The 15,739-nt window shown below is 28.0% G+C and overlaps 1 protein-coding gene across 1 annotated transcript; it reads right to left on the minus strand.

The window, feature by feature from the left end:
• Window positions 1-2,663: 2,663 nt before the first annotated feature.
• Window positions 2,664-6,202, minus strand: LOC129963775 (membrane-associated progesterone receptor component 1-like). Its single transcript, XM_056078323.1, has 3 exons — window positions 5,659-6,202; window positions 4,859-5,008; window positions 2,664-4,408 (listed from the first exon to the last, which is right to left on the minus strand). The coding sequence occupies exons 1-3, from the start codon at window positions 5,990-5,992 to the stop codon at window positions 4,281-4,283; spliced, it is 612 nt and encodes a 203-aa protein (XP_055934298.1). The 5' UTR covers window positions 5,993-6,202; the 3' UTR covers window positions 2,664-4,280.
• Between the last annotated feature and the right edge of the window lie 9,537 nt (window positions 6,203-15,739).

The raw sequence follows: 15,739 nt of genomic DNA on the forward strand, positions 1-15,739 counted from the left end.
TGGTTGCATAGTAAATTTTTCAAATGATAGAATTTAATTAAAATAATTCGGTTTACTAAACAAAGTACTAAATTTATATGTTAATGTTAGAATTGTCACAACTTCAGATAGATTGAAATCTCTAAACTATAAATACATTATTTAGACTTTTACCAATTATGGTTTTAATTTTTCTGCAATATTAAGATTAAAAAAAAAAAAAAAACTTTAATATAGTTTCTAGGTTTGTATCTTTAGTCTGAAACACTGCACTCATAGTTTGATAGTGCTTTAGATTTTATGCATCTGTCTAAATTAAATAAATCTCTATAAAATTTGGCTTTAATTATACAAAAGATCTAATACTGTCACAATATGTATGAGTAGAAATCCATTAATTAAACATGACAAATATTAATGCAAAATATATTTAAAAATATTTTTTTTAATGCACCAACGTAGAATTGCGGGGGTGTTTGTGGGACCCCAAAAAATCCCCTGAAACTTTTACGGACTTACTACCGACATTTTGGAGTTTCGAGAAGGGGGGGGGGGAGAAACGAAAAATTACGATTATGAAGTATTGAATGACCTAATTATAAAAGTTCAATGAATTACTTTTTTTGCAAAATTAAGACCTTTGAACCCAGGTCACGTGATCGCACATCTGGTCGAACGAAGTCTCTCCCTTTTTTTTCTGCCACGCCTACTAGCCGAAAAGAATCCAGAAGAGAATGTCCGAGAACCGGGGGAATGAGTCATAACTCGCAATAAGGAAAGAACAAAAAAGTTTTTCCCCCCTTTTCACGCATTATCACTGCCTTTGGAGAAAGAAAGGAAAAGTTTTCACCACACACACTGACCTTGCGTTTTCTGCTTTCAAAGCAAGCAAAATTACCCAGATCAAAATAAATAATTAATTATTATTCCTACTTCCTTTTGAACGACGATCCCCGGAATTTCCGGGTATCGAAGTTCAAAATCCCCGGAATTCTGGGGTTTCCCCGGAGCACAAACACCCCTGGAATTGGTATCATTGAAAAAATTTATTTAATTTAAAATTGATCATAAAAATGGGTTTCATGAAATAATAAACTCTAAAGTTACATTAACATTAAAAAACATGCTGATTCTTAAATAAAAATTTAATTAAAATTTTGAAATATTCTTTTTTTAATGAACACCTACTAATTAAATAACTGTATCAAATTTAACACCTCCAAAATTAACAAAGCATTCTGTATAGAATCTTCCAACTTTTCTATCATGCAATTTAGGGATAGTATGCTAATATCAATTATGTCATTTTAAAATAATTAAGAAATGAAATTTTAAAAAATTAATGCAACTAAAGAAATTTAAATGTAATATCCTTATTTGTAATCTTAAAAACTATTCTTACCTATAAATAATAAATTTAAAAGAGAAAGGTACTGCATAAATTTTCACTACTTCTTTTGTCATCTTGCATGATCTCTTTTTAAGTCATGACCCACATTTTAAGAAGATTTTTTAAATTAAAAAGCATTGTCTTAACACATCTGACACACATTCGCTTCTTGAAGAAAGACTCATTTCTCTTTATATCAGCAAATTCAAGCTATTTCTTACATCCAAAAAGTATTAGCACAGTTTACATTAGAGTAAACAAGTATAAAAATATAAAGTTTATTTTTAAATTGAAAATAACAACATAAGACAAGAACAATACTATGCTTTATATAATATGAACATTTTATTTTCAGAAAATATTCTTTTCGAAATTTAATGACATCTCAGAAATCTGACAAACCAAACTATAAGCAATCAATAAGATGCTGTAAGTCTGGCAATCAGTTTAATAAAAGCAATAAATGTTCTTTCATGTCATTATAAATATTGAAATCAGGAATGGTTGATAAAATTTTTAGCTGGCTTGGTTAAATTACTACATATTTCAACCATAGCATTCACATAATCTTTTTAAACAGAGAGAAACATGACATAATATACAAATTCCACTGTAAGTATTCTAATAATGAGCATGCTAGCAACAGTCATGATGGCAAAGTTTTCAAGTTTTTCTTAAGAATGCAACTTAGATGTACAATAATAATTTTCCAACTATTATAATGTTTTTAATATCCTGAAAATTGTAAACACTCTGAAATCTGATAATTATTAACCATTAAAGTACCAGTTCCCCAATATTTAGATCGCAATTTCTAGCATGGAGTTAATGTAACTGAAGCTGATGTACACATGGAATATACTTATCATATTTGTCCTTTTACAGTCAACCTGCAAAAATTAGTCCTCACAAAGTCCACATTAATATCTTGATGTAGAAACTGATTGCGAGCCATATTTGTCTTGGGAAAAAAATTTACACTATACAAAGGTAGTTTTTGAGACTTCACAGATTTAGGCGTAGGAGTAGTCAATATACATTAGTACACTTACTTGGCTTAGTAGTAAGTATATTCTACAAAAAAGGCTTCAGATACCTTACTTTTTAAAATGGAAAAATAAGATGTCTTAAGTTATATGAAACCAGACTATCTTACTAATCATATCAAAGTATCTTGATACATACTAAACTGAGATTCAATATATAGTGTTTATAAAATAAGCACTTTGAATTCTTTTTTTTTTTTTTTTCAAATTATTAAGTTAGATAAAAAAAATATGCAACAAAAGAGGAATTATTTAAAAAAATTTATTGCATATTCATTAAATATAAATTTAAAAGTTAAGATAAAAGTTGTATATGTCAATACTGCTTCATAATATAAAAAATAACATGCCAGATAAAAAAAAAAAAAAAACGTTTCAGATGGTAATTACAAATCAGGTACAACCATCTGAGTGAAATGATTTTCAAGCTTACACTTTATATTATTTAATTCTTCTAAGTGAAGTCAAATATAAAAAGGAGCATAAACCGTAAGCTAAAAAAGTAAGATGTTTCTTTAGAAAATGAAATTTTTCGAAAAATGTGCTACACATAGAAACAATTGCACTCAATTTTAGCTTTATAAGTAGAATATTAAGACAAAAATAAATTTTTATTTAAAAAAAATGTTTTTAATTCCTCTAATTCTAGCACAGACATTAACAAGAATCTAATTCCAAACATAAAATATCTATTTAATCTATATACTTTAATATAACCAATCAATGTAGAATATAGAAGAAAAAAAAAAAGGGCTTGTAAAATACAATGAATTTTATTAACATTATTTAACAAATATTGAATATGGATTATTTTTCATTATATCAAAGAAAGTTATTTATATAAAATTATAATAGCAAGCAAAAAAAAAAGAAAGAAAACCTAACAGAAGCAATTTTTTAAATGCTTGTCCAACTTTTGAGAATATAAAAAACTGGTTTCGGCAAAATAAATCCCTTTCCTAAGTAGCAGTAAAAAAATATGTGGAATTATTGAAAATCTTACTACTAAGAAATTGACAAGAATATAAATAAAAATTTGTTTTTAATTATAAATAACTGGCAACTTCCCCAGCTCCTTCATTAAACAGTAAAATTCTTCAGGCACATTTTTATTAAAAGAGCTGGCACTTTCCATAACATCAAACTGATATAAGGCACATCTCAAAATCTGAATTTTCACATTTTACAATTATAGTGAATAATTTTAATACAGTAATGATATTAAATATTATTTACAACTTCATAAATTCATGTAGGCTAACTCTAAATTTTCATTCAAAATGAAATTCAAATTCTTAATATTAATAAGTTAGTTGAAAATTTTCCTTCAGCATCAAGCATTAAATATTATATACACATATTTTCATAATAACAGTAACAGTGTTTATTTGCAGCAACTGCTATTATCATTAGTGCATGCTAACACGAAAAAAACTCATAACAGTTAACAAGAAACACTGAATGCTTATCACTTTAATCTGAAATCTAAAATTAAATTAAAAAATGTATTGTTAAAATTAAAAATAATTCATCTAACTTTATGGACTACTTCGATACATTCAGATGACTATAATGGAATAATACATTTCAAACAAATAAACATACCTGGTACTATACTTAACAATTCAATTCATAGAAAAAGTATAAAACTATCATTACAAAAGTGAAATGCAAAATGTACAACATAAAAAAAAACACAATTACAAAAGATATTGAAACACAACAAGTTACAGAGCATATTTAAGCTGCATTTAATAATAATCCATCACGGTGATTAAAAAAAAAAAAAAGAAAACACCTTTACAGCTATTCATTTCAGGTCAAGTCATATGATCATGAGCAAAACAGTTTATTACAAAACCACTTTACTCATTTTTTTTGGAAGACTGTGTAGGTGATTGTGTACTCTGATCTTGACTTGCATCGTCTTCATCTGAATAATCAGTTGGCTCTTCATTGGGTTTTAACAGACGGCCCACATAATGATACTTTTCTGTAAAATAAGATATTCCACCAAATATATATATATATATATATAAATGATATAATTACACAGAAAAGATTAATATAAAATTATGAAATCTAAAACATTAAATAAAAAAGTAATCCAATTTTTTATAATAAAAAAAATATTCATCCATCATTTCATTTACATCAATAATTTATGACAATATGGTAAAACAGTTGTTTAAATGTAGTAATTTTAAACTGAAATACTGTCAAAAATCACATAATTCATTAAAAAAAAGTGGTTATAATTTCCTAACCATTTATTTATACATTAGAAATATCATATTGAAGAAAAACAAAAATTTCGAGGGAAGAAAATTGAAATTAAAAATAAAATAGTTTTTTTTTTAATTTAAAAATTATTATAAGAAGGAGCACTGATTTTTTAAAAAAATATTTTTTTATAAATTATTATACAATTATAAATACTAACCTTGAAATTGAATTTCCCATTCTCTAACACTGTCCATCTGCATGGAATTTAGATCTGATAAATCATCATAACCTTCATTGGTAACTTCAACGGAAAATGTTGCTAGACCACGTGAAGCATCTCGCCCGGCAAAGGCAGCATAAGGTCCTCCTATAATTGAAAAAAAAAAAAAAAAAATTGTTTTTCATACTGTTCAATTTCATGATCCTTCCATGATTTGAATTTACATAGAAATCATTCTATTAAAGATAATATGTCCAGACATGATGGCACAATATTTTAATTTATGACTAAATGCAAAAATTAAATATACACCTTATTAGTTATAGAATACTTCTGTACATAAACAAGTAAATTCTATATTTTTAAAAGAATGTTTATTAGTGGAATCTAATAATATCATTATAAATCTTTAATATAAAGATCAAAATTCATACTTTGATCATACTAGTAAACACCTTATGCTTTCCTCATGCAAAAATTATATGTTCTTAATAATGAGGTAACATAAAAAAAAAGCCTAATTTTTAATTACCGATTCTTCAAGTGCATATTGATCTTACAATTTTGATAAATGAAAATTAAAAATAAAGTATTTCTTTTAAATTAAAAAAGAAATATTCAGATAATGCAGCTATAAATACTTCGATAATAATATTTTCAAAACAAATATCTCGAAGATTCAAAGTATCCTACCGGCTAAAATATATAAAATCGATAATATGGAGCAATTCCATTTCAGATCAATTTTGAATCTAAGGTATTTAATTTCCGATAGTAAATAGATCAGATTTGTATACCTGGTCCATAAAAATGTTTTCCTTTAGTCACATCAAAAATTTTCCCATTCACAGCAACACAAACTCTTCCTTCCTCATTCGTTCCGTCGTACTTCCTAAGATCTTCTATAGTCATGTCTCTTTTTTTCATTGGCGGGAGTCGAGGAATGGGTGGCGAAGAGGGTGTATCATCTGCTTTTTTACTAAAAAATAGTTTGTACATCAAGTAAATACATATGGACAGGAGAATCAAATTCAGGGGACTGTACACTATATCATTTATTATGCTGCCAACAAATGAAGTCGTGCCATCATCAACACTTTCAGCTTGAACTTTTTCAGCAACTTGCGCCATTGTAAATAATTTTTCTACCCACACAATAAACAAATGAAATTTCAATCACACAGAATTCACAACCGCTTACAAATTTTGGTCAATCGTATAAGAGTTTCTGCTTATTTCACATGATTTGTCAAACTTCTTATGTTAATTTGTTTTGCAAGCGCATCACTTTTGACTTGTGATACTGTCACAGCATCAGGCGGAGAGGGACTGATAATGATAAATACCGGAGTTGAGAGATACAGAAGAGTTTGAAATCGATGCATTGTTTTTTTTTATTATTATTATTTTAGTTTTCCTTAAATATTCCAAACCGAAATTCTAAAATATTAAACGATGAATTACAGGCTAATTTAAAATATTTCTTTTTATATTATATGTAAAAATAAAAAAATTAGCAAATAAAAAAAATCAACATGTTTTTAAATTTCTCTATAGAGGGCAGATCAATCGACACATTAGTAGATAAAACGTTCTCAAGTGATAGGTTCATTATGAACGGATAATAAGAGAATGAATGCTCTATTTTTGTATAAGTTGTTCATTTGTGCATAGACAGAAAATTTTCCTGGCACTTTATTATGACAATCGCAAGAATGGATAAGGGGAGAGTATCGACATCGAACCTTTTCTCTTTGAATATCAAAAGTGACGACACTGAGGGGGGGGGGGACAAAGGACCAATTGTCTGCTTGTCAATGAAGTTTACTAACCCCTCCTCCGTCAACGAGAAATTTAAATCTCAATCAGCAAAAATATTTACTTTCAAAAGAGGAGTGTAAAGAGTTGGATACAGCAGATTCAAATAATTTAAATCATATCTTAAAATTATTATATAACAAATAGTTGAAGCAAGTTAATTTTGAAATTGGCGATTCAGCGAACAAAAGTTAAGTCAGCAGAATGTTAGACATCTCATTTTGTTGTCGTCTATTCAGATAGTAGTTTGCACTACATCTTTGGCAGAAAAACTGACAATCGAATCATATGACTCGTTTTCGCCCCTTGTCGGTAGAAATGTTTGAGAAATTGAGAATAGTAGCATTATTCAAGCCTGGGATTATATAGCGCAGCAATGGACGCCTTCATCGACGGAAATTTAACTAAAGACTTGAGAATTGATTTTTTATTTGTCCAATTATTTCGTTTTTGTAGCAATAAAATTACAAGATTGCTAATTCATCACATTCTACTTTTTAATGATAATTCCTGATGGTTAAAGTCAATGTAATAAAATCGTAGGCAACTTGTTAAAATAATTTTTAATATTTTTAAGAATGTACACTCTGACAGTAGCTTTAGGAAATATCTTAAAAATAAACCCACGCATCTAAAAAGAAGAAGAACAGGTAATTTAGAATTAAAAGCCAGATTTCTTGCTAATTTCTGAATTTTATTTTCTTGCTCATTATCTAATTACTTCTCTGCCACATATTAACTATTAAATTTTTGTTTCCTTCTTTTTAAGTTTAAGATTTACACCAATCGACGATCAAAGTGAGCTAGCAAATATTCTCTTGATGGTGACAAATATTTGCATGTGATAATAACTGCCTCCGTCTAAATTTGTAATAAACCCTTTTAAATCTGTGCCTATAATTAAGATGAATGTGTGAGCGTGTGTATGTGTATTGACTAAGGTTAACTATTTGACCTAGAGTTATAAAATTTGGAACATGGTGCATACTTCAGAAGATAAGAATGTGCACCACAGAACGATTTTTAAAAATATTTATTAGAATTTTAACTGATTAAAAATGAACATTTGGTGCTTTTCGGCGATTTGTATTCATGTTTTTAACAAACTTGTTTGGTTTCAATAAAATAGGTTTTGCATTAATTGAAGTTTAATCATTTTTGTTTCAAGTTAGGAGGTATGATCGAAAATTAAGGTAACGCTTAATACAATAGTGTAAAACTTTCATATTATGACAAAATTTTAAATTTAGAAAATATCTTCTGTGAAAGCCATTAAGACCAAATTACATAAAATAATTAATTGAAAATTTTAGCGATCATTAATCCCGGTGACCCGATTGGTCGCCAAAGGCGGGTAGTTTAAAAATAAGCAAATATCTGCAAATTTTGTAGTTAGGAACATAGAATTTTATTTACTTATACATCAGAAAAACATTTAATTAATATTTCAACTGTAGGATCAGCATGGAAATATAACTTTTGTATAATTAATATCAACTTCTACTGTAGTCAAAATGTTAGCATAGGATTGTCTACCTTATTTGATAATCCTTTGTAAATTGTCTAATTGCAATATTTAAGTTAGAAATGTCTCTTCAACTTTTTAGTACAACTATATTACGTAAATAATAGTCTTTTGAATTTTTACAGCTTATATACATTAACATAAAATGTGTTTAAAAGTAATGCATTTCTAATTTTATTTCATAAGGTGAATACAATTCTTATAAAAATATGTTTTTAAAAATTCAAATCCATTTTTTTTCTGAAAATGTCAATTTTATTGGAATACGAGAATTTTTTGTATTGCATGTGTGTATTGGAGATTTGTTAGATTTGATCTAGAGCTGAAAAATTTCACATGGGAATAATTTGCAGGGTGGGAATAACGTCCGTCGAAGAGATTTATTTGATATTTTAATTTATGAAAAATTAAGCTGTATTTTTGCGCTTTTCTGTAAGAACTCTTATAAATATTATAATACAAAAATGATTTTCACACAATCTTAAAATTTAAAAACTTGTCTTTTAAATTATACCAGTTTAGCTGTTCTGAATATATTTCCTGAATTTTAGCAATTTAAAAAATATGCTTTTCCTTAATTTTTTAATACTTCATTGTTGCGACGAATTCAAATTGTTATCACAATTTCACCAAATATTGTTCCATTAAATGCTCTAAGTTTGCATGAGGAACCAAAAAATGAAATTGAATTGTACCAAAAGACAACGAGCAGTTGTCTTTTGCTGTAATGCGAAACAGATAAATCCAAAGCTTCGTTTTTTTAAATAGCACTAGCATAAGATTAATCCTCATTAGGAAGATTCGGGGCCATACTAATCAGAATACATGCAGTTATTAAAATATTACTCTTTAAATATCTGTTGCAATTTAATACTTCAGAATGCTTTGTTAAGGGAATCATGGGCATTAAGTAATTCATAAAAAATCTGTCTTAAATCAAGAACAACCAAAATTCCCAGAGAACAAAATGGTCATAAAAGTCAACTAATTAAAAATATTAAATTGAAATTGATTGCAGTAAATTGAAAAGTAATTTTACATTTTAATCATATCAAGAGGAGAAAAAAATCGATAGTTTAATCAATTTTGAAACATTAAAATAAATATTCTGGAATAATTATTACTTATAAAACTTCTGAATAGTCTAATAGTCGTGCTTTTTTTTTTTTTATCTATGCAGCAGCATGTAATTATGTTCTGAGAAGCAGTAAACATTCAAACACGAAATTTTACTATATAATAATTGATTAAAAGTGCATCTTGTAGTAAACAGCATGTTTAAAATATTTATATAAATTTTTTTAAGCTGCAAGTTTAAATATGTTTTATAAGATGCTTGTCTGTATTGTTTATATATAATGTATAGTTGCGAAAGAGGGCAAAAATATGCGACTATTCAATTAATTGAAGTGTTTCAATTATAGAATACTTGATGCTGTTATGTATTCAATTAGAGGCTGGATTAAGAATGCTTCCAACGTGACTTTTTATTCCGTCAACTCAATCTGTAGCAATACTTTCTCAATTCTCAAATAATGTATTATATTGTAAAATAAAATTTTATAATATTTAAGCAGTGTAAAGTATAAAACTTTTATTTAATACTATCCGCTAATTTTGGTGACCAGTCAGTTCGCCAATATTAATGCTAGCTAAAATTTTCAATTAAATATTTTATGTAACTTGGTGCCTTGCGCTTCTTCAGCAAAATATGTTTAAGCTACAAATTTTATTAGCCATATAATTGTTTCATACTATTATAGAGGCCTTAAGCCATTCTGTTTGTTGTACTATGTATCGCTCTTTAATTTTCATCCAGCTTCCCCTTAAAATTTCAAGTATTTCAAAGTAAAGTATTATTTTTATTTTGTGTTTATTTATATCAGTTTATTATAAATATTGCTTTGCAACATCCTATTTCGTTACATTTTTTGTTTATACATACATGGGACTAACAATACTTGCCTTCCTCTAGAGGATTTATTGAATTAATATGTAAGTTTCTAACCAACGTTTCCGCCCCCCTGAAATGATATTGGTTTGAAAAAGTTTCAATCCATAGACTTCTTATCAGATAAATTTTTACTATAGTTGACTCAATGAATCAAATCTAATTTTTTCACTTTTTTATGATGCTGAAGAAGATCTAAAGAATCAAAACGACACGAATAGCATCTGTCAAAGATTATAAAAATCGTCAAATAATGGTACGAGGTAAAACTTACTGATACTTTTTATAATACATTTATATTTAAAAATTTAATTCAGTTAGGCTCATTAAGAATTACTCAAACAGTAAGTTATCTCCAATTTGAGATCTCAACAACAAAACTATAAATTGTAATTATTCTAATTTACTTCTAATATTTTCTGTTTTATTTTCATAAAAAAGATGCAGCTAATAAAAATTAGGCTCATCTACATTGCAGAAATGTCTATAATGTTTTGATTGAAGACAATTTTTTCTTCTTTTTTATTAACTCTTTTTCAATAATATTTTTGTTTCATAAAATGTTTTGGCGTTTCAAAAAAATTGGAAAAAAAATTAATCGCTATTTTTTTAGTGAAAGAAAAAGAACGTAAATTTGTATAAAATAGGCCAATGATCAGGATTTATGGACGAGGAGGAATAGAACCAATTGTCGGATCCAGATTATTGAACTCTGAATTAGGGCTGTGTCAATTTTCGATTCATCGAAAAAAAAATCGATACTTCTGAAACTTGAATTCTCGATAGCAATTTTTGAAAGATATTGATTTATCGGTATCAAGATCATGAATCATGCTTCACGACGAGTCGCGATAGAATAAATCGATAATCGCAAGTAAATTGTATTTTCGACTTCGTTTTGGCTTCCGATTAGTGTTTATTTTTATTGCTCTTTATTGCTTTTTTGCTTTCATACTTAATTTTTGTAATTATTTCTATAAATACTGCCATATTCTAATATATAAAAATATTTGTTGCATGTCATTTTGCAATAAACTGTTTCCTATTCCCTAACTGAATGATGCCATCAATAAATTTAAATTTGTTGTTGTTGTTGTTATTTCTTATGGCACTTGCCATGGACAAGTCCGCTGTTATGAAGACAGCAATTTTAAGCCGGTGGGAGAGCGTCTCTTGTTTTTATAGTAGCGCCATCTAGGGTCAAGAGAACGACTTAAATTTATATTTAAATATAATTATGTATCTTTTATTTTTATTTATATTTACAATTCAAGTAAATTTTTTATGCTTTATTCATTCTAAACATGCGAAATACATCGTTCAGAATTAATGGTAAAGCAATTCTATAATAATTTTTATTACCGTTATGAATTAAATTTAAAAAGCATACAAATAATTGAACTCCAAATGTATCTGTTCAGAAACAGATGCCAAAAAATGTTTAATTTTAAAAAAACTTATAGCATTTATTCAATTAAGAAATTATGATTCACTTAAAATATTAAGTAAGATATTAATTATTATTTCATTAAAAATGCATGAATTTAAATTTGAAATTCAGAGCAAATATGTTTAATTCCAATGTTGCCATCAATTTACCTAGTATTTTTTTATTTAATTGTTTCTATGCAAGTTTTTATAAGTCTAAATTCTGAAATGCATTTCAAAAATTTACTTATGCATACACATTGCAAAGCAAAAAAAACAAAACAAATTTCTTATAAATTTCATTTAAACAAAAGTCCCTTTTTTTTTCTTTTTTTTTTTGTTGTTTTTTTTTTTTTTTTCCTTAATGCTTGATCGAATGATTTTTTAAAGTCCGATTTTAATTTACTATAATAATTTTATAAAAAAATTTTTACTGTCAAAACTGGCATTTTTACTTTTTCGTATACGTTATATAGAGAAAGTATTGTAATCGTCAAAAAATTCGAATTCGAAATTTTGAGGAATCTACACTTTTCAGATCTCCCTGAGTTCGAAAAACACATTTTTGGAAAATGGCAGTCTGTCTGTCTGTGACACAGATAACTCAAAAACGCTCTGGGCTAGATGGATGAAATTCGGTATATGGTCTTTACACCAATTTACAGATCTCTATCAAATACTGAGTAAAATCTGTTCAAAGGAAGTCCATTTTGTTGTTCGAATATAAGTTAACATTTTAATTACAAAACGAAGAGAGCTAGATAGATAAAATTAGGTGCACAGATTTACCATCTATAGTATAGACATCTGTCAAATTTTAAGCCAAACACAACTACAAATTGTTTGTGCTATGAATGCCTATCTACTTTCAGAAACATGTGAACATGACAGTTCAAAAAACATAATAAGTTTATTATATCAAATTTGGTATGGGAGTTTGTGATTACAAGTGCAGTTTTGTGTCAAATTTTTGTTTCAATTGTTTGAGAAAAATATGACTAAAATATAAATTTCATTTTTGGATATTATTAATCCCAAATAACTTGCCAAAGATAATACGGTAGATTCAATAAAAATTTTAAATTCACGCCAAAAGTTACTATCTCGTAACTATTGTGCGCCAATGCCATGTAAGATGTTCTCTGGCATGACATGTTTATTAGAAAGTATACGAGAGAGCTTTTAGGTGACCAATCCCGCTGTTTTCATTTTGTGCTTAATTGCACAAATTGATGACTTACAGGTCATAAAAGGAAAAATTATTATTTATATAAATTGATACAAAAACACTTTCTTATTACTTGAGATTTGATATCTTTATAATTTTGTAGACATATATTAAAATTAGATTCTTTATGTGACAACAAGTGTTTATCAAAATTCTGAATATTATCAATAGTTAACGGACAAGAGCTTATAATAATCTCTGGTTATTTGTCAAAACCCAAAATAGAACCACTAATTTGGTGAGAATTATTAATGTCATTTGCTAGTTTGGTAATACAATAAATTAATAAATACTACGTCGGTTTGGCTGTTCAGATATCCACATGCCTGTTTGGCAAGAGTTGTAATGATTACTTTGCTAGCTTGGAAATCCAGTTGAATTCTGTAATGACACGAGCGTATTCTTAAAGAAAACACATATTTCAAATAAAACGCAGCACTCAGACTTTTCTTTAAATTATTTATTCAAATCAAAGCGCAACCAACATTCTCCCTCGGCCACACAAGCTCTTCTCATCACATATATATATATATATATATATATATAAAATAACCCTCAACGGCAGCGGCGAATCTCACCAATCGTTTCCGCAGACGTCGCCAATGGCAGCCAAACATTACAAATTCTATTCCACTGAGTTGGCAACTACTTTCTCACTAACCATTCACTCGCTAGCTTGAGAAAAAATCTGTAATAACATTTCAGCCAGTTTGGCAACTCAATAGAATTTGCTCGTACCAGGTTGGCGTTACAATTAACTTTTCAAGTGCTTAATTGAAGGCAATTTATTTATGTGCCGTAATGAAATAAATATATGTTATGTACAATGAAAAATATATATTACCATAAATAAGTTCCTTTAACAAAAAATTAACATAAAATTATAACTTTTATTGATTGATTTTTTTAAAAATAGGATTAGGGCAAAATAATTTTTAAAATATTACTTTATCTTAGTTATTAAATATAATTTAACACTTTATATTATTGCCGATATTTATTTCAGAACTCAAAGGTATACTAAAGGTGGGTTAACACTCAGTCAATTATAAGATTCCGGTAAGTCACGCATGCGCTGAAAAAGTGGACAAGCAAGTTCTTGCCTCGATGAGACAAATACTTGCTACTGAACAGTTTCTACGCAAGTGTGGTCTTACTGGATGGAATGTAGTTGACTGAATGTAAACCCTACTTAATATTAAATGTAAAATTCAAAATAAAATATAATGAATATTTCTTAAGAAAAATAAGATGCAACCTTCTTCGGACAACAAATTCATATATTTCTCCTAAAAACAAACAAATCACTGCCTTAAATAATGCTGACAATATCAGAAATAAAAAAATGGAGCCACATTGACTTTATTCATACAGAAGATTCCCCCCCCCAAAAAAAAATCGACAACAGACACACGGAACCTCTTTCATATAAGAGAAACGGAATATTAAGATTTTCAAATTATCCGTAACTGAAAATCTTCGCAGACCTGCACAATCTTTCTCGAAAATGTACTTTTGATTTCCAAGCAAAAACTCAAACATTTAACTTAGTAAGGATTGACTATCACTGATTAATTAATGAAAGTTATAGTAGAAAATCTCATACAAGTTAGCAGAGTACTTAAGAAATAAAAATATATAAATTCTTTCTAGTACATTTTAGATGTGAATAAATAATAACATTAAAAGTTTTATTCCCTTGCAGTGGGGTATTCTCAATCCATAATGTTCCACAAAATCTGCCTCAGAAATGCATTCCTAATTTCGAAATATCTTTGGTGGAACTTCCATTTAAGTCTGCACTACATTTTGAAACTTTACATTGGATAAAAATAACCATTTCTAATAAATAAATAAACAAACATTTATTCTTGATTTCAACAAAATATGCTGAAATCGTTTTGCATAACAAATTAATTAATGAAAAATCGGAAATATAATATCTTTACGATCTTAACATTGAAAATAATTTGCATGAAATAAATATGGCTTATAGTCAAAATGAATTATTTGATTTTTTGAATTTAAATTCCTGAGACTCCCCCAAACGCATCATGTAAAGGTGGAGATTCAAGGCTTTTTGATTCTCCAAAACTCTTGATGCACTCGCCATGGGTCTCGGGCTGAAATGAAGCCTTTTTTTGATTATTTACTAGATGCACCCAGCACGTTACTGACGCAGAAGTAATAATTTGAGAAATATCGTTTCGAATTTGAAATAGTTATCTTGTTTAATTAGGAATGATAGACTGAATAATATTTATTTTTTTGTTGACGATGAATACATTCATTGGAATTGAATGAGATATAAAGAAGAAGAACAAATAATATTTATTCTGTTTTTTAAATTATTTTTTCAAGTGCATTTTAGATAATATTTTTGGTTTTTCCGTCTTCAGCAAAACAAATAAATTTCTTGGCTGCCAGACTCGTAAGCATTCAGCATACAACTGGCCATGTGAGAAATATGGATTTTCTAGGTCAATCCATACACTTGAAGTGATTGACTTCTCGCCTTATTGATGATCATGGAGAATGCAGTCGTTTGAAATCAAAAGGCATGTCGGTGGGAATAACGGAAATGCGTAGAAAGAACATATCTTCTCTCTTCGACTTTCCGTTAGGAATAGTTGCCTCTATGACATTCGGCATCAATTTCTTTATAGCGAGTTTTGTTCCATTACAGAATCGGGGTGGATTAATGTTCCGCGAGAGCATTATTGGTTGACCAGCAACGTTATTGGAATGAAAAAATGTTTTTCACATATATGAATTGAAAAGTCGGAGCGGCCGTATGAATGCACATCTGTCATTTCATCCTGTGCATATTCATGCATATGTCGTGGGCTACCATTGAATGTTGCTGGAAGTATGACCATTTTGTCAATGTCTGAAACATTCCCATCATTTGCAATTGTATTGCATAAA

Source organism: Argiope bruennichi, chromosome 3 (assembly GCF_947563725.1).
Source record: "Argiope bruennichi chromosome 3, qqArgBrue1.1, whole genome shotgun sequence".
Classification (NCBI taxonomy): Eukaryota; Metazoa; Arthropoda; class Arachnida; order Araneae; family Araneidae; genus Argiope; species Argiope bruennichi.